The sequence below is a fragment of the Malaclemys terrapin genome, chromosome 6, assembly GCF_027887155.1.
Source record: "Malaclemys terrapin pileata isolate rMalTer1 chromosome 6, rMalTer1.hap1, whole genome shotgun sequence".
NCBI lineage: Eukaryota > Metazoa > Chordata > Testudines > Emydidae > Malaclemys > Malaclemys terrapin.
Window position 1 is genome coordinate 86817537 of NC_071510.1, and position 21629 is coordinate 86839165.

General features: G+C 41.9%; 2 protein-coding genes across 3 annotated transcripts in view; one reads left to right on the forward strand and one right to left on the reverse strand.

The window, feature by feature from the left end:
• The window catches only part of HEXB (hexosaminidase subunit beta), a 30226-nt gene extending 16926 nt beyond the window's left edge, over window positions 1–13300 (forward strand). The window contains exons 8-14 of the mRNA XM_054031421.1: window positions 2298–2478; window positions 4413–4499; window positions 5227–5299; window positions 6513–6687; window positions 7443–7533; window positions 8337–8441; window positions 13011–13300. Of these exons, the coding sequence (XP_053887396.1) occupies window positions 2298–2478; window positions 4413–4499; window positions 5227–5299; window positions 6513–6687; window positions 7443–7533; window positions 8337–8441; window positions 13011–13074 (776 nt within the window). The 3' untranslated portion in view covers window positions 13075–13300. The remainder of the gene's footprint in view (window positions 1–2297; window positions 2479–4412; window positions 4500–5226; window positions 5300–6512; window positions 6688–7442; window positions 7534–8336; window positions 8442–13010) is intronic.
• An 865-nt stretch (window positions 13301–14165) lies between these two features.
• GFM2 (GTP dependent ribosome recycling factor mitochondrial 2) overlaps window positions 14166–21629 on the reverse strand; it is a 29077-nt gene continuing 21613 nt past the window's right edge. For both annotated transcript variants that reach the window (XM_054031420.1, XM_054031419.1), the window contains exons 16-21: window positions 20821–20897; window positions 20093–20231; window positions 19750–19935; window positions 17230–17345; window positions 15441–15623; window positions 14166–15008 (exon numbers count right to left, since the gene is read on the reverse strand). In XM_054031420.1, the coding sequence (XP_053887395.1) occupies window positions 14880–15008; window positions 15441–15623; window positions 17230–17345; window positions 19750–19935; window positions 20093–20231; window positions 20821–20897 (830 nt within the window). In that variant the 3' untranslated portion in view covers window positions 14166–14879. The remainder of the gene's footprint in view (window positions 15009–15440; window positions 15624–17229; window positions 17346–19749; window positions 19936–20092; window positions 20232–20820; window positions 20898–21629) is intronic.

Below are 21629 nucleotides of genomic sequence, written 5' to 3' on the forward strand. Positions count from 1 at the left end.
CATATCAAAACCAATAAAAGAACTTATGTGCAAGTTAACAAGCTTACCCGAGGTCACCCCACCCGAGGGTTACTTTATGGTTACAAGTTCATTACAGCTTCGGCTCAGAACAAGGTCTTATGAGGCCCCATTAGGTCAAGTCCTTCCAGTCTTCCCCCAAGGATTGGGGCCCTTCATGGGCCAGAGGTCCTGCCTGTTTGCTGGATTGGGAAGAATGCTTTTCTCCAAAACTCTCTTCTTTGTTAGTCTCTGGAGTACCCAGTTTGAACTAGAATATATATATATCTCTGGGGAGCTTCAAGAGATGATAGCAAAGGAAGTATACTAGCATCCCCCTCCCTCCTAGAATAGATACATACAGTGCCACAACACATGCACAATTGCAATTTTAATACAAGGTACCCAAAGGTATTTAACCCTAATTCAGTAAGGTTTAGCTTAACTCACCAAAGCTTGCTTTAATTCCATTATGTTTGTTCAGGACATTGTCACTGTCACAATAACCAAGAATTATGGCTCGTGGGCTGATCTGTGGATGACTGGTAGCATACAGAGTACATTCAGATGGGCCACAGAACTGAGTATCAGTCTTCAAACAGATCATTTCTGCTAGTTTTAGCTTGATCCAGGACTTAGGGAGCAACTGCAAAGATACATTTGGGCAGCTAGCCTTAAGCATACCTTTCTGCACCGCAGATGATTATTTTGAGTTGGAGTGTCTGTCTGATCAATTGTGATCAGATTTGCAGATGATAGTACAGTTCTGGAGAAGCGACAGAAGGTCAGAACCGAAATGTAAAGTAACATAGTGATTTAAAAACAGTAGGTGTACAGGCAATGAGAAGAAAGTTGGCATAAAAATCCTAGCGTCAGGGAGAAGGAATAGGGAGGGTACAAAATAGATATAATGAAATAGCCATTGCTTTTTACTTTGTCTTAATACTGACAGTTTCCACATAACTTTGCATTGGGTTCTGCAAGGAAAGTGTTCTTAGGACAGGTAGGTGACAAAACCCTCTCCTAAATTAGTGTACAATATTAATGTTCACAACTCATATCCTAGTTTAGTTCATGTAAGTTGACCCTTTTTGTCTTGGTGACTCAGGAGGTGGCAGTCCTGCAAAATTTTTGCTCTCCGTTTCTATGTCTTTCCCTAGTTGTTCTATAGAGGTGTCTTCCTATGCTTAATATTGGGACTGTATATAGACTTTCAGAGTAGCAAAGTTAGTTACTAGTGGGTTGGGTCGGGAAGGCATGGGGAGCTTTTTTTCTATATTGAATTTTTAGAGCTGCAAAGAAAAATGTGGATGGGAACCTGTGATCTGAAATCAACTTCCTAAGAGGTCATCTTGAAAACCTAGCATTGGCTTTGCTTCCGTCCTAGACTCACTGTGGCACTTCCCATCCATAGAGCCCTGCGCAAATACAAAAACATGTATCCACATCCAATCCACAATCCTCAAAAACTGTCATCTCCGCGGATTTGCGGGGCACTAAACAGCTCCACAGGTCACTGCGCAGCACGGACACAAGGCTGCGTCAAGCCCCCAACCACCCCAACTTCTTCCCAGAGACCTCCTGCTCTGCTGCCTGCTTCACCCTTGCCGTACCTCCTTCCCCGCTCCAGGCAGGGAGGCTATAATTCTGGGACCTTCTATGCAGTGCCACCCTCACCATGGGGGGCTTGGACATGCCTACGCATTTGCAGCGGCTCTAATGCATGCTGACATTGCCGCCTGCTTGTTTAAAGACCAACCCCACCTTCAAAATAGCACTTGGCTCAGTCCCTTCTGGGAGTTATAGTTTACCTCCTCCCTCAAAGCAAGCTGGGGACTACAACTTCCAGAATGCCCAGCACGCTGCTGCGTGATTCAGAGAGCCGAGCTGGAGCCTGCAGGCTGGATGACAGCCACTCCGTTCCAGTGAGTGTGTGCTGCAAAGCCTGTACAGATACAAAATTTGTATCCACATCTGTCCTGCAATCTGCAAAAATGGTCTGAAGCGGATGCAGATATCCGTGGCTACAAAGTGGATTTGCAGGGCTCTACCCATCCAGGGAAGCATCAGAAGCCGGTTTTCCAGATGGTGGCATGTTCTGTAAATATTTAGGCATTAAACTGGGCATCAGGAAGTCCTGAATTCTAATCTTAACCCAAGTCATTTAACTCCCATCTTCTTTTGCTGATTATATAAAGTAGGAATAATACTTAAACGAGTCTTGGGAGTGCTAATGTTTGTAAAGCATTTTGTCTAATAATAGAAGTTCCGCATATCCTCTTAATTGCTTCTTTTATTAGGTCAAAAAGACCTTCTCACACCATGTTTCAATGGAGAGCACCGGAGTGGTTCTTACGGACCTGTAAACCCCATTTTGAATACAACTTATCATTTCATGACTGACCTCTTCAAAGAAATTAGCAGTGTATTTCCTGATGCCTACATCCACTTGGGAGGAGATGAAGTGGACTTCACTTGTTGGTATGATGTGACAGTTCAAAGCATAGAGGCTGGTGCATCTAAAATCTACCTATAGTCAGCAATTACAGCATTCAGTTCAGTGATGCATATGGAAAGCAATGCAGCTTTTCCTGTTTGATGTAAGGGTGGGGTCTCATGACTTGAGGCTTCTTCTAATCATAGCTATGTAACAAGATGCATTATAGCAGGGGTCTGAAACAAGTGGGCTGCATGCGGCCCGTGGGGCTATTTCCTGCGGGCCAGCAAGCGGCCCGTGCGCCCCCTCCCCCCCCCCCCCCAGCCTACCTCCAGGCCAGGGGTGGACAAACTACACCCGCGGCATTGCCCCCCTCAAGCCCCGCGCCGCTCCCTGAAGCGGCTGGCATCACGTCCCTGTGGCCGGAGGCGGGGGTCGACCGGGGGGGGAGAGGAGAGGACTTGGTGTGTTGCCCTGGTTTCCAGGCACCGCCCCCCCCCCCCGGCAGCTCCCATTGGCTGGGAACGGGGAACCGTGGCCAATGGGAGCTTCGGGGGAGGTACCTGGAGGAACGGCAAGTAGCGCACGCAGCCCTGCGTCCCCTGTCCCCCATGGGCCGCAGGGACATGGCTTCAGCCGCTTCGCGGAGCGGGGACAGGGCCAGGGCAGGCAGGGAGCCTGCCCTGGCCCCGGTGTGCACCACTGCCAGCCCGGAGCCGCTTTAGGTAAGCGGCTCCAGGCCAGAGTCCAAAACCCTCCTGCACCCTGCCCCCCAACTCCCTGCCCTGAGCCCCCTGCCACATCCCTCCTGCACCCCAACTCCCTGCCCTGAGCCCTCTGTTGCACCCTGCACACCTCTTGCGCTCCCTGCCGCACCCTGCACCTCAACTCCCTGCCCGCCACACCCCTTCTGCATCCTCTGGGGGCAGGGAAGGGGCAGGGACTTTGGGGAAGGGGTTGGAATGGGGGAAGGGAAGGAGTGGGAAGATGCAGGGCAGGGGCGGGGCCTCAAGGAAGGGATGGAGTATGGGCAGGGCTGGGGGCAGCGAGGGGCGGGGAGGTGTCAGTGATGCAGCCCTCGGACCAGTGAACTAGTCCTCATGTGGCCCTCCTGGTCATTTGAGTTTGAGACCCCTGCATTATAGGGAGAAGTGTTTGCAACTTCTAGGAAGTGAAGGGAATAGAGTGGGGCTAATTCTAGCTAGCATGGATGTTTGTTGTTTGGATTAAAACATTCAAAGTAACATTAACGTTGAAAGATGCCTTATAAAACTAATCTGGCAAAAGGGAGCAAGGGAAAAGTGGTCTATGAAATAACTTATCTAATCCAAAAAACTTAAATCAAACAGTGTCTGAAATGTTTCAATTTTGACAAATTGGCAAATTCTACTGAAATTTTTTCAACCAGCTCTACTAGAGTCTTCCTAGAATTGGGAAAATGGAGTAGGGAAAGTTCTGAAAATAAATGTTACTTATCCAAGACTCTACTAGTAATTTAACACTTCATATATACATATATATTTTAAAATATTGACATGATCAACTTAGGCCTGATCTAGAAAGGATTTAGATTTATCTACCTGCCTGTTTTCCCCACCCTGTTCCGTGGCAGCCCACCAGGCAGACTGCCTTGGAGAAGGGCACCCCAGAGCTTCTGGACAGCCTGCCAGATGAATTGCCCCAGAGCTGGGAATCCATCCCTTTCAGGGAACTTTGATTTGGAACAAAACTCAAAAAAGTTCAAGTTTTGAATTACCAAAATTCTCTGTGAAAGGGAATTGCTTTTCTCTGCCTAGCCTTATAGTCTGGGTTGTGACATTTAAGTCTTGCCTCATCTCCTGCACCTACTGCTACTGATATCCCTGTGTAACACAGAGCAAGCTGTCTTGTGCTAAGTAAAACTTACATTACTGAAAACTGGGTTTGGGAATCTTTGTAAGGAATCAGAATAACACTGCTAATATTTTCCGCTCTTAAGGAAATCTAACCCTGACGTGACAGAGTTTATGAAGCAGCAAGGATTTGGCATTGACTATGCTAAACTGGAATCTTACTATATTCAGAAGTAAGTTGTTTTTCACTTCGCCAGCATATTTAATAAAACTTATTTTTTCTTTCTTCCCAGTCCTTAGCCCCATCCTCAAATTCAATCAGCCCTAAAAACACCTGGTTTGTTAGAGTGCATGTGTGATGGAGTGAAGGGAGGCTGAATTACGAGAACACCCATATTTTTCCTTTTTGGAGTATGAAACTTACAACTTTGTGTGGTGCAGCATTAACATTCAGGTGCTTGCATGCTAGTGATAAGCATGCTCTAAATACATAAATCGTATGTATCTTGTCATTTAAATGTCTTTAAACCATAGTTGACTGTTTAAAATTTTGGTAGAACAACACAGGTGTAACCTTTGTCTCCCTCAACATTTTTGAGCTAACTTATTCCCCCCCCTTTTTTTTTTTTTCTTTTAACTAAAACCACACCCCTTTGTAGCAGTGAATCTCTGGCTAGAGTCACCAGTTTGCATTAATGCTCGTGAATTTCCTGACCGTATGGCCACTTCCCTTTCACATGATTCTTAGAGCTGGTGGCCTTGTGTAAGGTGGATGAGTGAAGGACAAGAAATGCAAAGATCAGGCTTTCTCTTAGGCCTTCCACAACACTGCACAGTGGGCTGAGAGCCTGTTACGGCATAAACATCACACAGGCTCAGTATTTCTGCAGTAAAATCAGGTGATCTAAGACCTGCTACTGTCATTCTTAACTGTAATCCTATTTTATTTTAAAATTCTAGAATCTTGGATATTGTTTCCTCAACTAACAAAGGATACATAGTCTGGCAGGAGGTGTTTGATACAGGAGTAAAGGTAAGATCTGACAAATGGACAAATCACTTAACAGCACAGGACTGCAGTAGGCTTGCAAAATGCCTTGGTTAAACAAGTCTCTGATCCTGCAAAGGTTTAGGCATGTGAGTAGTTCACTGACACCAATGGGATTGGAAAGGTGCTGAAACTTTACAGAATTGGAGCTTAACTTAATTCATAGACTTTAAGGTCAGAAAGGACCATCATAATCATGTAGTCTAACCTCCTGCACATGGCAGGTCACAGAACCTCACCCATCCACTCCTGTAATAGACTCCTAAATGCTGGCTGAGTTACTGAAGTCCTCAAATTACAACTTAAAGACTTCAAGTTACACAGAATCCACCATTTACGCTAGTATAACCTGCAGGTGACTCATGCCCCATGCTGCTGAGGAAGGTAAAAAACTCCCAGGTTCTCTGCCAATGTGATCCAGCAAAAATTCCTTCCTGACCCCAAATATAGAGTTCAGTAAGACCCTGACCTTTCAGTCAGACACCTGGGAAAGAATTCTCTATAGTAACTCGGAGCCCTTCCCATCTAGTGTCCTATCACCAGCCATTGGAAATATTTGCTACTAGCAGTCGCAGATCGGCTACATGCCATTGTAGGCAGTTTCATCAGACTATCCCCTCCATAAACCTATCAAGCTCACCTTGAAGCCAGTTAGGATTTTGGCCCCACTGCTCCCCAGAGTTAAAATGCTAGAACAGGAATTTTACCAAGCTTCTTTCTACAGCACTTGATTTGAAACTGATAGTCCTAATGACTTCAGAACTTCTTGGCACAGGTGGGAAAGTCCATAGAGTAATCTGTTTGTCCTGGGCTTGGTGATCTATAATTTTGTACTCAGAAACTGCATTGGAATAATTCTGATATCTGAACTGGGAGTTAAAGTTTACTGATAAGCTACTTTCTATTTCATCCAGAGCAACCCTAAGGCATTTACTTTTAAGAGATTGTAACAAAATGAAGTCTGGAACATAGATTTTAAAAAATCACATTGATATACCAAGTCCAAGAACTTAATTTTAGAGAATACTCCCATTTCTTTAGGGAAAAAAACACAAAATGGAAATCTGACATCTTTGAAATACTGGTCTTACTAAACCAAACCCTTTGTTTGGAACTAGACTCAGATGTTCAATGATGAAACTAATTGCAAAATCATGTGTAGCCATTTACTTGTTAGTATGTTTTCTTATTTTTCTAGATAAAACCTGACACAATAGTTGAAGTGTGGATAGGAACTTTGTATACCGCAGAACTAAGCCGTGTAACCGGAGCTGGGTTCACCACGATCCTGGCAGCCCCCTGGTACCTAGACTATATTAGTTACGGACAGGACTGGAAGAAATACTACAGCGTTGAGCCGCTCAACTTCCCTGGTTTGTTAAACTGCTTTTAAATTACTCATTTATATTTGGATAAGTACTTGTATGTGGCTTTTCTATGTGCATGAATCTCTTATGAAAGTCCCTGGGCTATATAGGATATGTCTACACAGTATTTCGGAACCTGCAGGAGCAAACCTCCCAGCCTGGGTCAATAGGCTTGGGCTACAGGGGCTGACGCTGCCACTCCAAAAATAGCTAAAGACAGCATCTTGACGTGGCTTGGGCTCTGAAGTCTGGGGGGGGAGGTGGTGTCCAGGTGGCTCTTTTTCTGGATCACTAATACAATATAAAAATATGCAGTTATTTGCATTATGTGCTTACAACATCCCCTGACTAATATAAAATTCATCATAAGAGAACCACAATAATGCCCAAATAATTAGTTTTATTTTAAAGGTAACTGCTTTTCATAGTTGTTGCAGTCTTCACATCCATATGCTTAACTTCCTATCCTTTTTATGTGATCATCATAAATATTTACTGGTACTTGAGTGCACTTCATGAAACAAGTTTCTGAAGCCATATTGAATCATTAACTAACATGCAAAATGTCATCATTTAGTTCATGCTAAGCTTATGATCTTACCCTAGACTGTGTTAAACTTCTAATGTCTGTGATATGCATGTTAGGGTTTTTTTTGAAAATCTACATTCAGCTATCAAAGGTGAAGTTTATGGCAGCTGCCTGCCAACTGCACTTGGAGTGAACAGTTAATTTCCATGCTATTTTTGTGGTTTGAATACAGGGTGTGAAAAGCAGAAAAAGCTGGTGATAGGTGGAGAAGCCTGCCTTTGGGGAGAATTTGTGGATGCAACTAACCTCACACCAAGATTATGGTATAGAACTTCTTGATTACTTTCAGATTTTTTGGAAAATGTTAACTGTCATGGGATTGAATTAATCCCATAATCTATTTAGAATTTAAAACCAGAAGGGATCATTAGCTCTTCAAGTCTGACTTACATATCCCATGCCATTAAATTTCACTGTTGTCCAGGTTGAGCTCAGTAATTTGAGCTCAACACAGTATTTGTCCTCAGACTAAATTGTTGTGTGCCACTGGCAGAGTAAGAGACACTGAGGTGCCATTAATCCCAGGGATGGATTAGGTGAGATGCCCAGATGATCCATGCTGCAGAGGTAGTGAAAAGCCCCCAAGTCCCTGCCAATCTGACCTGGGAGAAAATTCCTTCTTGATTCAGATGTGGCAATAAGTTTGACCATAAGTATGTGGACAGGACTCACCAGCTAAGCATTAAAGAAAAAGAGGATTCTCTGTACCACCTCAGAGCACTGACTCACTCTATCACATGTCTTGTCTCCAACTGTGGCCAGTCCCTGATACTTGAGAGGAAGGCTAAAAAACCCAGCCTACATCTACCAATTGTGCATCAGGGGAAAAATTGCATCCTGATCTCTGCAGGTGCTTCAGCATGAGATTTGATTAATCATTGTCAGTGAAGAGCTGCAAGTGTTATGAGCATGTTGAGGGCACTGCAACGCTTTGTAGCATTGTTTGTTGCTAATATTGGTCAGTGGTAAAAAAACTGTTTCCTGTGGGCTCAAGCTCCAGTATTAAATTCATTCTATTCTGGGAAATAGAATAAATTCTTAGACTGAATTGAATGTCTTTCTACAGGCCTCGAGCAAGTGCTGTTGGGGAGAGGCTCTGGAGCAGTAAAAACGTGACTAACATAGGGGATGCTTATAACAGACTAGTGAAGCATCGTTGTCGCATGCTCAGGTAAGATAGCACGAGTTAGAGTAACCCTCAGCTCCAGGATTCATTAGAACTAATGAATTTCAATCCACTATCAAGTATGATTCTAAATTGCTTATTTAGGAACAATCCACTGTCTTGTTTTAATGCATTTATCTTGCTATCGTCAATTCTAAGGTTTGCATGGAACAGTTACTTAACCAATAACTGTAGCTCTCTCTAGTTAGTGGTACCTCTGCATAGTCACACTGGTCAAATGCACTGAGTTTCAAGAGCTTTCTAGAAAAGCCATACCTATTGGGTCTGTATAAACACTCCTTCATGCTACCAAACACTCAGCCAAGGTCATGGGTTTAAAGAGAACTCCCTGCTCTGAGGGTTCTAATTCAGGACAAATGTGTCTTGACAAAATGTCCAGAAATTTTTCCTCTGAAAAGAATGCTCCAGTTTGTATTAAGTCCAAAATAGAAAGATGCTGAAAGATTATCAGTAGCTGCCTTATTTATCTACAAATCTAGGGATTGAAATACACTGTACTTTATTTCCAGGTATTTCTAAACCTTTTTATGGCTGATTCAGACTTGCTTACCTATCGAGGGACAGAAACAACTATTACCTGCTGCTGCTGCTATGCAGCCAATACCTAGCATAAAACTACAGTAGATTATCCAAATGGCAAGATTTGGAAATGACTCTTCACCACAAAAGTCCAGGTCCTTTCAGTAAGCGAGCCTGACTGCAGAAAAAATGCCATTTTTTAAAAAAAGGTGAAGAGCCCCAACTAATCTCTCTGAGAGAGGACAGGGATAACAGAAGCTACTGCCTGCAGTTGGAACTTGATACCAGAAATCTCTTCTGGACAAGTAGTGCCATACATTAGGTCCCGTCTAAATGCACCGTTGCACAAGTTTAACCCAAAATCAATTTAAAAACACTTAACATAGTGCAAACCCTTGTGTAGACACTTAATTTGAACACTCATTTAAACCAAGTTGAGGGGCTAGAGAAGGGTTTCCACCAGGTTAACATGTTTTTAAACAGCTTTTAGTTAAATGAGGGCCTTTCTTCCAAAGAACTAAAATGCCTCTCATTAATAATGAATCCCACCTTTGCTCTGAGCAGGGTCTTGTAAGAGAGACTGAAGACAAAGGATGAGGGAGAAATTAACTGTATATTCAAACTGGATTATCTCCAACACTCAGCATAGCGTGGCCATAGATTGACCATTTTTCTTTACAACAAACACGCTCTAGGACAAGGGTGGGCAAACTTTTTGGCCTAAGGGCCACAGCTGGGTGGGGAAATTACATGCAGGGCCATGAATGTAGGGCTGGGGCAGGGGGTGCAGGAAGGAGCTCAAGGCAGAGGAGGGGTGCGGGGTGTATAAGGAGGCTCAGGGCGAGGGGTGTGGCAGGGGGCTGGGGTGCAGGCAGGGGGCTCAGGGCAGGGAGTTGGGGGGGTGGGATGCAGCAGGGGTTTGGGCTCTAGTGTGGCGCCTGGAGCTGCTCCAGGGTAGCAGCAGCACACACCGGGGCCAAGGCAAACTCCAGTTTCGTGTTGCATTTGTTATCTCCTAGAGCAGGGGTGGGCAAACTACGGGAAGCAGCCGGCACCACGTCCCTGGGGGAGCGGGGGCAGAGGCAGGTGTGATGTGCTCAGAGTAGCCTGCGTGGTCAAGGAGATGCACTGTAACATTTTGTACTAGGTGGAATTGAGAGCTGATGATTTCATGCCCAGGTATAGCCTGGCATTGGAGGATTTCATGTTACTTTACAGAGTATATTCATATATACATATATATTTAAAATATTGACATGATCAACTTAGGCCTGATCTAGAAAGGATTTAGATTTATCTACCTGCCTGTTTTCCCCACGCTGTTCCTTGGCAGCCCACCAGGCAGACTGCCTTGGAGAAGGGCACCCCAGAGCTTCTGGACAGCCTGCCAGATGAATTGCCCCGGCCAATGGGAGCTTCAGGGGAGGTACCCACAGGCAAGGGCAGTGCATGGAGCCCTTTGCTCCCCCTCCCCCCCGGGGTCGCAGGGACCTAGTGCCGACTGCTTCCAGGAACAGTGTGTGGCCCACGGCACCATGGGGGTGGCAATCCCATGGGCCGGATCCAAAGCCCTGAGGGGCTGGATCCAGCCCACGGTCTGTAGTTTGCCCACCCCTGTTCTAGGAGATAACAAATGCAACAAGAACCTGGAGTTTGGAAAAACCTGTCATTTTTTTAAGGCTGGGTGGATAAGGACAGAAAACTCACACTGGAAAATATAAGTTCAGGTATCACCTGTTGTTGGCATAGATGAAATGTCTGTGGAAGTCTCATTGATGAAGGGAACTTCATTCTCTTGCTGGGTTGTGTCAACAGTAGCAATTGTGCTGTAGATTCTACCTCCTTTTCCAGACCTATGTGGATTTTGCTGGCATACAAATCCTCACCTTGAGAGATCTTATTTTAGATAAAGCCACTCATCAACAGCAGGACGAGTGGAGAGTGAGATGCCTCCTTTTGGGTTATATTTTGATCCCAGCATTTCTCATACCAGAACCCAAAACCCAGCCCCTGCCTGCTGGGGATAAACCAACTGTGAACACAAAGGAAAAACTACCACTATCCTCCTTTCCCTTTACAAAAAAAAACCCTCTTTTTGAAAAGGAAGTGTGTGGAAAATCAAAGTTCTTGTGTGTGGCCTTAAATTACACACTGCCTATGTGAGGTGGGACCTGCTGAAACTTTCTTTAAGGTAGATTAGATTTAGGGACCTAAACTGTGTGAGGATAGCCTCGTCTATTAGGACCTAAGCACTTACATAGACTAACCTGTCCTTCCAGCAGTGTTTTAGATGCTAAGAGGTTCGAACAAAAACTCCCAAAAGGCAGCATCTGAGAGCCTGTTTGCCCTGCTGCAATAAGGAGTTGTGGACTGAAGCTCCCCTTCTGTGGTTCTTGAGATGTCTTTGTTAATGCACCACTTCTGGGCTGCTGTAGCTGTCTGTGCAGTGGTGGGTGGGGCAAAAACAGAAAGGCTTTCCAGGCCTCAAGGGAAGGTCCCATACTTGCAAGCTAGCCTCAGAATGGAACTGAGGTGGCTAGGGCTTACCTAGTTTCTTATAACCTTGTGCTGAATGTTCCTATCACAGACTGCTTTTATAGAGCATGCCTGAAGCTCAGAGCCAGGTGGTGCATCCCACTAAGGGGATCATGCAGAGGTTACTTAGAACTATTTCCCCATGTAAATGATCTAATCAAAATTTAAACTCTACCACTAAGGGTCATGCTGGGATGGCATAGTGCTGGAGGGAAGAGGACTTGACGATTTCTAATAGTAAAGTTACCATTGTAAATGCTCTTAACCAGGGATTTAATTGGGGGCAGTTTCTAGGTATTTACTGTACTTTCTGGGTGGCTGCATTGGTGTCTGACTCTTCAGTTAAAAAGAAAAAGCTGTAGCCCTTCTTATTCAGAACATGACCTGGTGTAGTGCTGAGGCTGGAGCAAGCCAGTATCTTGAAGGCAATCTGGGCCCTGCCCTCCTCAACAAGCAAAGGAAAACTCCACACCAAGGCCCCTGTTACTGCTATTGCAGAGGTAATAGAGGGTAATGGTGACTGTTCAGAGCCACAGCTGTAACTCCCTCTGTAGGAAAACACAAGCCCAGCTGCTACTGCTGTAGTCAATGGGTCTGTAGGATTGGCAGCAGAATAGCTAAACCCACATTCCATACAGAGTTGGGAGATGAGAGCCATGCCTTTTATCTAGAAGATGTCAGAGCAGAATCAATTAAACCTGCCATAGAGGTGTTCAATATTTGATTGATGTATTTTGACTACCCCGTTCCTTTCACTGTAGCTTTGAAGCTTAATTTAGATGCCAAAATTAAATACTGCACCCTTGATCCTTTTAGCAGAGAGTATAAGTGCTACCCCTTCCCATCCCCAGACTTTCTTCAACCCATACTGCACCTACATCTTATTTGCACAAGATTAACTTCCACATAATGCTTTATGTAGAAACTCTGTGGTAGTCACGGATCTACAGCAACATCAAGGCTGATTTTAAGACCTCAATATTTTCTGCACAGGCTGCTACCCCAAAAACTAGAATAGCCTTAAAAGACTGAAGAGGAATTGAGTGGGAATGGAATGAATCTGACAGACATTAATGCTATTACTGCGACAGGGGTCTTGTTCACCAGACTACTTCAGCTGTACTATAAACTGGCCAAAAAGTAAAATAAGTAAAGCTGCATGTAAAGGCAAAATGTGGTCTATTTTCATGATTCTCCTGCATGCTGCTTGTTTTCAAATGGCAGTAAGGCTATGCTGAAGCTCCTCCAGCAGTATGGAGCACCCTGTACTAAGATTTTGTATTCACTATAAGTTAGGCATTTGAGACCATTTTCTAATATACCAGTATCTCTAATAAGACCACACACAGTAGCATACTTCATAAGCTAAGTGTGACTTTTAAAGCTCAGAATGGGGCCAACTTTTCATCCCCTCAGTAAGTCATCCATTATTTTATTGCCTTAACTGACAAGTTCTCATACTTAAGTGTGCATGGTATAAGACAAATTTTCTTTTAACAGACGTGGAATAGCAGCTGAACCACTGTTTGTCGGGTATTGTGATCATGAATATAGAGGCCTGTAACTGCTGCAGCAAGATTTTACCGCATTACCTGAAGTGTCTTTGTGGGAAGTGAATCTACACATCCAGCACCTGAAATTTGCACTGAAAAATAAATCCTGAAATGCTGGAAGTTAGTTATGTACATTTCTGGCAGAAATCAGATATTTTAAAACTACAGAAATTGATACTAATGCAATAATAAATTATAATAGATGTACAGAGAATCAAGGACATCTACTGAAACCTCTGTGTAGTTACACTGTGTGTATGTAGCAGGTTTTATTCCTATTGAACATGTATAATTCCAAATGGCAGCTACCAGTACCTGACCTAGATCTGGCCATCCATATAGCTGTCTATTGGAATTCTTCACTCGACAATCCTTGAGCATGACAATCACAACGACATAACTGACAGACCACTCAATATTAGGCAGTGGAGGACAACAGAACACCGTGCTAGAGGCTCAGAGCTTACAGTAAACTAGCATTAAGCAGCAAAGGCAAGTTACTTATATAAATGTGTGACCATAAGGGATATGAACAGTATGCTTTTGATAAAGCACTTAATACTTATACAGCTGTAACAGATTATGTTAGCAATACAAGCTTCCTCAAAATGTACTCTGGACAGAGTATGAGGTGAAGAGAAAAGTAGTTCATTATCTGTGTCTAGTCAATCCTTAGTCTACTACCTCAAATAACCCAGAGGTTGCAAAGAACTGGAATGAGACTAGACGATTTCAGGTAGACAAGTATTGATCCATAGTGACCCAGAGCTGATAGGCTACATGATAGATATACACATTACCTTAAATCATTCATTTGCTCTTGAGAGTCAGAGATTCATATAAGCTGGACATTGCACTTATACATAACGCTAGCAACAGGAACAATTCTTCCTTTAAATATGCTTAGCATTATTGGGCACAGATCTTTTGTAGAAAGATCCTGCACTTAACCAACATTTCCCCCTTTCCAGCAAAAGTTTTTGTCTTATACAACATTCTTCCCTCTACTTTTATCTAAATTTGTTTTAGTAGTTAAACCATGATGCCCAAACTACCATTTGCTATAGCCATGTTGGTCCCAGGATATTAGAGATACAAGGTGGGTGAGGCAATACCATTTATTGGACCAACTTCTGTTGGTGAAAGACACAAGCTTTCAAGCTTACACAGGGCTCACTCACCTTATGATACCTACTCTGTATCATACAACATCCTAACATTAAGGTAAGTAATTCTTGTTTGCACAGCTTAAAACCCTTTAATGACAATAGCAGCTTTCAATATTCAGTTGAAGCTAGACCAACAGAAGACACTGACTAGCAGAGTGGCCAAGAGTTAAGTTTACTTTTATATGTGAAATATTAAATGATTTAAAAATAAGTTTTACTACATACTTTAGGTGAAACAGTTCTGACATGATTCAATAAGTTGCATGTAGTGCTCACTTTCACAGAAAGAGCTGCACCATCATTTCTTGTGGGGGGATTTGGAATGTTGTCTTCCAGTGAGGTTTCAGCTCCAACTGTTAGGCAGGTGAAGTGTAGTACACAGAATATGGTGGATATTAAAACAGTCAATTCTAGTTCTCTGGTTTAAGTCCCTTCAAGCAAACAAGGAAATTCCAGGATTTTTCACCGCACTTTTATCTTTGCCACTTACCACTGGACAGTCATAGCATGTTATTTTAAGACAGCTCTAACCCCACACACTTTACCCCATCCATTTTTCAGAAAGAGGATACTTGGCAAACAGTTCCCCTAATATTTTCTAGTGAGAATAAAGCAGGTCTTTGTTGCTCTCCCATGGAGTAAAGTGGTCACACCAACCCACTCCTCTTCTGAAGCAGTGCGTTTTGCTCCTGAATGTTCATGGCTTGGTAACTGGCTAGTTCCAAAGTAAAAGTTGCTGAGCCTGATGTTAAAGAGCGCAGAGCTGTTGAGTAACCCTAGACAAAAACAAAACATATTTAAATGTAATTACTATAAATCAATCAATTTAGGATTAGGTGGAGATAAAGCTTTCTGCCCTGGTTTCATTTACTACAGTTTGATTCAGCTGGGGAAAAGACTATCACAAGCATAATACAAAGTATACAGTAAACATTACCTTTTTAATAAATACACTATTTTTCACCCATATTCCCAATATTACAGAAACAAGTGTTGGTTCAGTACAACATGAATGATGAGAGACATTTTCTTTCATAGCTGTATGAACCACACTGTATCCTCCAGAGATCTTAATCCAGACCTTCAGTAAAATTAGAAATATCCGTTCCTGACTTCATCATGTGAAAACAACTGCATATATCAAAAAGAATCAGAAAAGGGCATGCACACTTTTTTGCTTTGCTTTCACCATTAACACGACCACATACCATCATTTCTGCTAGGGGAACAGCTGCAACCACTACTTTGTTATCTTGACGACTCTGGATTTCCTGAATGCTGCCTCTCCTCTGTGCAAGGTCACCAAGCACTGCGCTAAGAAAATCTTCGCTTACTGTAATTTCCAGATTCATTAAGGGTTCCAGCAGTTGTTTATTGGCTTTCTTCAAAGCCTAAAATCAAAAAGAAATAAGTTATCCTTGCTCCCTTTTAAAATGCAATTCTTCTATGGTGTGGACTATATAATGAAACTAACTTCTGTCTCATACACCCTACATCCCATAGTGTATGTTCTTACGGAGGGTATTAGATAAGAGAAAAAGGGAATACCGATAAGTGTGTGTATACATGCACACCTCCCTTTCCGTACACATGAACCAGAGATGACAACAATTTCTTACTAAGAGGCCTCCAGCCATGTCTCACCCAGCAGCAGTAGTAAAGTATATTATGCCAGCACCAAGTATTAAGGAAAAAAAAAGTATACAAACGTCAAGAATCCCTTGGTTCAGAGAGAACAACAAAACATGGTGACATGAAACAATGGCTACTGCAAGTGAATATGTTAAAAGAAACGATGTAGCTGAAACTGAAGGCTTTAAAACTTAAAAAAAGCAAGATGATGTGAATTAAGGTACAGTACCTCACTTTGGAATAGGGTAAGATTGACACACGAGACCAGGGCTAAAAGGGACAAAAACATTTTGATAGGAAAAAATATAGGATATAGAGGAGCTCATTAAACCCAAGAAAGTGCCTGACTTCGCTCCATGCAACAAGCCATATTACACTGAATCTCCAATTCTTAACTAATTCAACCCAGATAACACCACAAAAAATGGTAAGAATCAATGCCAAAAAGCTGAGTGAATATTCCCACAGTGCAGTCTGCTATAATCTGGGGGCTCCCGAAGGGGTGTTAAAGAGCTTATTTCATTCCAACCGATTTTATTTTATACAGTACCTATCATATTCTAGGTATCTAAAATAGTTCGCAAAAAAATACTATTAGTGTTGTAACCATAGGCAAACATGTTCTATGCACTTCAATAGCTCAAAATTTTAAGTACTAGAGCCGATTTTACCAAGAATGCATTACAAAGCCCATAACAAAAACTCATTTTTCAGCTGACAGTAACTGTATATATAGCTACATACAAAGTTGGGAAGTGGTACATGCCACTAAAGACAGCAAAGAAGTGCACAAGATCAATACAAAATCAGAACTGATTTTTTTAGGCTTAATAAGAAAGATTCTAATAGGATGTGTGAATTAGTAATGTACAGAGAAAGAAGCTACAGGGAACACACTCCAAGAAACCTGATGGAAAGTAAAGACAGATAATGTGACACTACATAAGTAACTGAGTGTATATCTTAAATCTGTGCAAAATATAATGCATATCACAAAAACTGCCAAGAGAACACATTGATAAAATCCAGATATTCCTGAGAAAAACAGCCCTCCAGATGTAAAGAAAGTGATGTTGATTTTCTAACCTAAAAGACTAAAGACCTATTATGTACATCTTGAGGAGTTTAAACATTTTGCTGGAAGCCACCTGGCTAGAGGTGACAATCAAAATTCTGAAGACATCAAACAAGTGGAAAAGGAAGATTCAAGACATTCCTTATGTTTTGAGTGTTATATATGTTTCTGAACAAGTAGTGAGGGGCACACATCACTGCCAACTTCCTAAAGGCTGCATTTTTGTCTAATTTTTCATGGGAAAATATGATGGCACTGCACTGTAGAATAGACTTCTAGTTGCATTATACCTTTTGCATACAACGAGAAACACAAGCAGAAATCATAGTAAGGGAAGTTTCAGAGTGCATGGTCATGGAATACACAGTCACTGCTACATCCTGAACTGGGAATCCCAGGAGTGGTCCTAGACAAAGAACAAACAATAGGTTAGCATTACAATGTTTCATGTAGTTTTTCATATTATTAAGTTATGGAAAAGGTATTTGGGAATTAACCTGAAGGGTCTGACATCCCCGCAGACCTACTCAGTAGACAGGCTATTTGTCTTATTTCTTGCTACAACAATAATTTTATCATTGTCCAACTTTGCCAAAAGGGGCAGATAGGCAAATCATAATGTAGCCTTGTGGTTTATTATCCCTCTTGGTCAACAGCATAAGCAACATTTGCCAGAATTAGGTCTCTGATGCTCCCAGAGTGCATTATAGAAACAAAAAAGTGGACCAAATTAATCTTACAAAAGAAAAAAGAAATCATTTTCAGAATAGACGGCTGGTAAAGTGTCTTCATAAAGAGAGAGAACATTTAATTATGATTAAAGATATAATGAAATTCATGTTAATCAAAAATAGATGCATCACCATAGCACTTTTTAAATAAATTGTTATGACTAAGGGCAGATGCTGACTTCCTGATCCAAATGTAGATTTTAACCCTCCTGGAGTGAGGTCAGCTGCCTCCATGGCACCATTCTCTCCCCTTCCCAAATCCTGAAGAGCATTCTTAGCAAAGCATGGATCTGTGTGGGGGAGTAGGCAGAGGCCCATACTGGGCGAGGACAGGACTTGGGGAAAACAAAAACAACCTCACCTTATCCTACCCCACTCCACCACACAGTCCAGCAGTCCCAAGAGGAGGTATGATGACCAGATCACCTTTTCTGCAACTCCCATTTAAAGTGAGAGGATGTATGCCCGAGGCAGTCACAGGTCAGGAAGGCCCTGATAGTGAAGCTCTGAAATCAGCATGTGGCTTATTTCATGCCAGGAATGGGGAGCAAACCCTGCCCCCGTCAGAATATCAGAATGTTACAGGGAAAATTCCACAATGTTTTCCATCCAGAGTTTCTCTCCCCTTACCATCACATCTTCCCATGGACTTTACTATAGGAAAGAGCAATTTGGCCATGTTATTAACTTACATAGTAAGAGTATAGTTAATGTTGTTTTGTGATGTTAAGGGATTGTTAGTAATAAAACTGAATACCAATAATCAATCAGTACAATGTGTCTGACGAGTCTGATGCTCGATCCATATTTGGACTTTAGATGAATGTCATTTGCAGTTCGGGAAATGGGCTGGATTTGAATCAGTGATTCAGAGCTACATTAACCCTCTGTCACGTTCTCTGAATTTGTGCTGTGCTCTCTTTTGCATTATGACTGCTACACTCCCATTTCCCTTCTACCTCACACTGCCCTTTCACTCCATTTCCTGCTTTGTGTTTTCCATGATGTCCTGAGCCAAGTATCTTAGCAGTACAGTGAAACTCGATTGGAACCCCAGACTTTGATGTGCTGGCCAAGGAGGTTTCAGAGACTTAGATTTCTGCTAACTTCACAGTGCATGTCAGAGAGATGGTGAGAAACACAAACCAGCATGGCGACACAGAATGAAGTTATAGAGCATCAGTTTAATGCCTATTTTTTTGAAAGCCTATATTGTGCAGTTAGGCAAAACATTTTATTTTACACCTTCAGAGAATATATTTGAACCCCTGCAAAATAAGTCAGATAATATGGCAAAAATATGGCATTTTCATGACTGCCTCCCACCCCACAGGTCAGTTCCATCACACCACCATTGTTTATGGAATATCATAAGAATAATACACTCTGGGGCATCATGTTGGATATGGAGTCAAATCAAAGTGGGGTTCAATATCGAGGTACTCAAGAGGAAGAAAAAAAGTAGAGTTTTAAAAATATGCCAAATTTCCCCCCCAGTCTGAGTAAAGGGGCATTCAGCACATTCTGTGGAAGTTGAAGGAATTCTGAAAATTTGCTTTTGCCACCCTCATTTTAATAGTGCTACCATGATGCATTTTAGTTTTCTGGCTATAAAGAAGCCCTTCTTTCTAATAGCTAAGGCTACAATTATGTCACGGAAGTCTCACAATCCGTGATTTCCAGAGACCGCCGTAATATTTTCCACTTCAGCTCTGGGGCAGCGGGGCTAGAGTTGTCAGCTGGTAGCCCCTCTGAAGCTCCCAGCCACTGTGGGCAGCATGGGGACCCAGAGATCCCAGCCACCACTAGGCGGGGGTGGGAAGAACCCGGAGTCCCAGCAGCTGTGGGCACTGGACCCTCTTCCCTTCCCATTTTGTCAGGGATAGTTTTAGTCAAAGTCATGGACAGGTCACAGGCGTCTGTGAATTTTTGTTTATCGTCTTTGACCTGTCCATGACTTACTAAAAATATTCATGAAAAAATCTTAGCCTTACTAATGGCACTCAGACCATGTAATTTCTAATGTGAAATTTTATTCAAATACCTACAAAAATTTTACTGTCATAATGGTTTCTTTACCTTGAAGATATGCACTATTAATTCCATTTTCTATAGCTTCTTGAATGTCTTTTTGAAGTGGTTCCATGAAATTGTCAGCATATTCAATGACTGGTGTTACTGATGATCTCTCTCCTACCCATGGTCTTACTCCCAGCTGAGTGGTCACCAAATGCCGTTTATCTCCTATCATTCTGTCCAATGTATCTATGGTAAAATGTGGCACATATCTGAGAAACAGTTTATATGCTCCACACTTAATCTAAAAGTTAATGTTAACTAGTCACGTTATCAGAAGACCATTTAAAAATGAGTAAGTAAACAAGTTGCAAAGACAGAAAACTAATATTCTCTTTCATTTTACCTGTGGCTTGGACCGAGTCTAGGATGGTTTCTCTATATGCTATCTGAAGAGGTCCTAGATAGGTCTCAATGCCATATTCCCGTTTGATTCGGTCATGAATAATCTCAATGTGGAGCTCTCCCATGCCACAGAGAATAGTCTAGTTGAAGTGAAACAAATACAAAATTAAGTGAGAGAAAAAGTATACATTCACACTCATGCTTATATGCAGACACAGATGGGAGCTTTTGGGATGCACTATTTACACTAGGAATTGGCTTATACATACTGTACTGTTCACATTTTAAGAAAGTTTTAAAAATTCCACAAGAAGCCCAGATATTACAAGTAGGACCAAGAAAACTTTAGGAAGTATTGTTTTGGGTGATCTGGCATAAAAAATTTAAGTGGAGATGGTAATTGTTGCTGGTGCCACTACAAAAAAGGTCATCCTATATTTGTTTTGAAATTTAAAGACCGTTTGAACTTGCTTTTAGAGTTTAAAAAAAAAGAGGATTGATAAGAAATATGCTATTTACAGAGCACAAACAAGGAAGGTGAGCTTACAATCTCTCCCTCCATGGGTCATGTTTATAGGATTTCATTTTAAGCTGATCAGACACACAGTACTTGTTGCATTTATAATGTGAACACCATTTACAGTGCCTTTCACCAACTCTAAAATAACTGCTTATAACTATAGGTATTAGGGAACTAAGTTGAAGTCAGCAATGTATCGACAATCTTACTTGTCCAGTGTCGGGATCTATCTTCACTTTCAAACTTGGATCTTCACGCTGAAGGCAGTTCAATGCATTATCCAAGTCTGTGTATAAATAACAAATATTGCTATATATAAAAAGATATTAGTAACTTGTAACTAGTTATTAGTAGCGATCTGAAGTGTTCACCCACAGGATCAGATTATATCTTCAGTCGTATTGTAGGGTCATACAACAAAAGATTTTGGCCATAATATTCAGACACTAGAAATCAGCTTTAGTCAGAGATAATTCTCACCTGGATACTCTCCAGTTATCTGAGGCATCTGACACCAGATAAAGTGCTTTAGTAACTGAAGAAGTCGGTTTCTTTACCCCATGCACATAGTATAACCTTGTCAAGGCAGCTTTTACAAGAAAAGTATAGAACTATAGTTTGCCTCATTTCAAAGTAATGGGTTCTCGAGTTAAACAAGGTGTAATAAAGTAACTGGTGCACAAGTTTTAAAAAAATGCCTGTTGTCAAAGTAATATTTGGCACTTCTATAGCTCCTCAGAGAATCTGAAAGCACTTTATCAAGATGGGTAAATATCCCCATTTTACAGATGGGGACACTGAAGCACAAAAATTAAATGATTTGCCTCTGGTTTCAATGTGAGTCAATTGTGGAGTTCAAAATACAAACTAGATCTCCTAACTCCTCATCCTCTGCTCTAACTACTAGAAGACAGCAACTCCAAAATAAAGTAATAAACTAATAGTTTGGACTTGTTTATGAACATTGTAGGTTTTTTCCAAACATTGTAATCCAAAGATCAATACCCAGACAATCCAT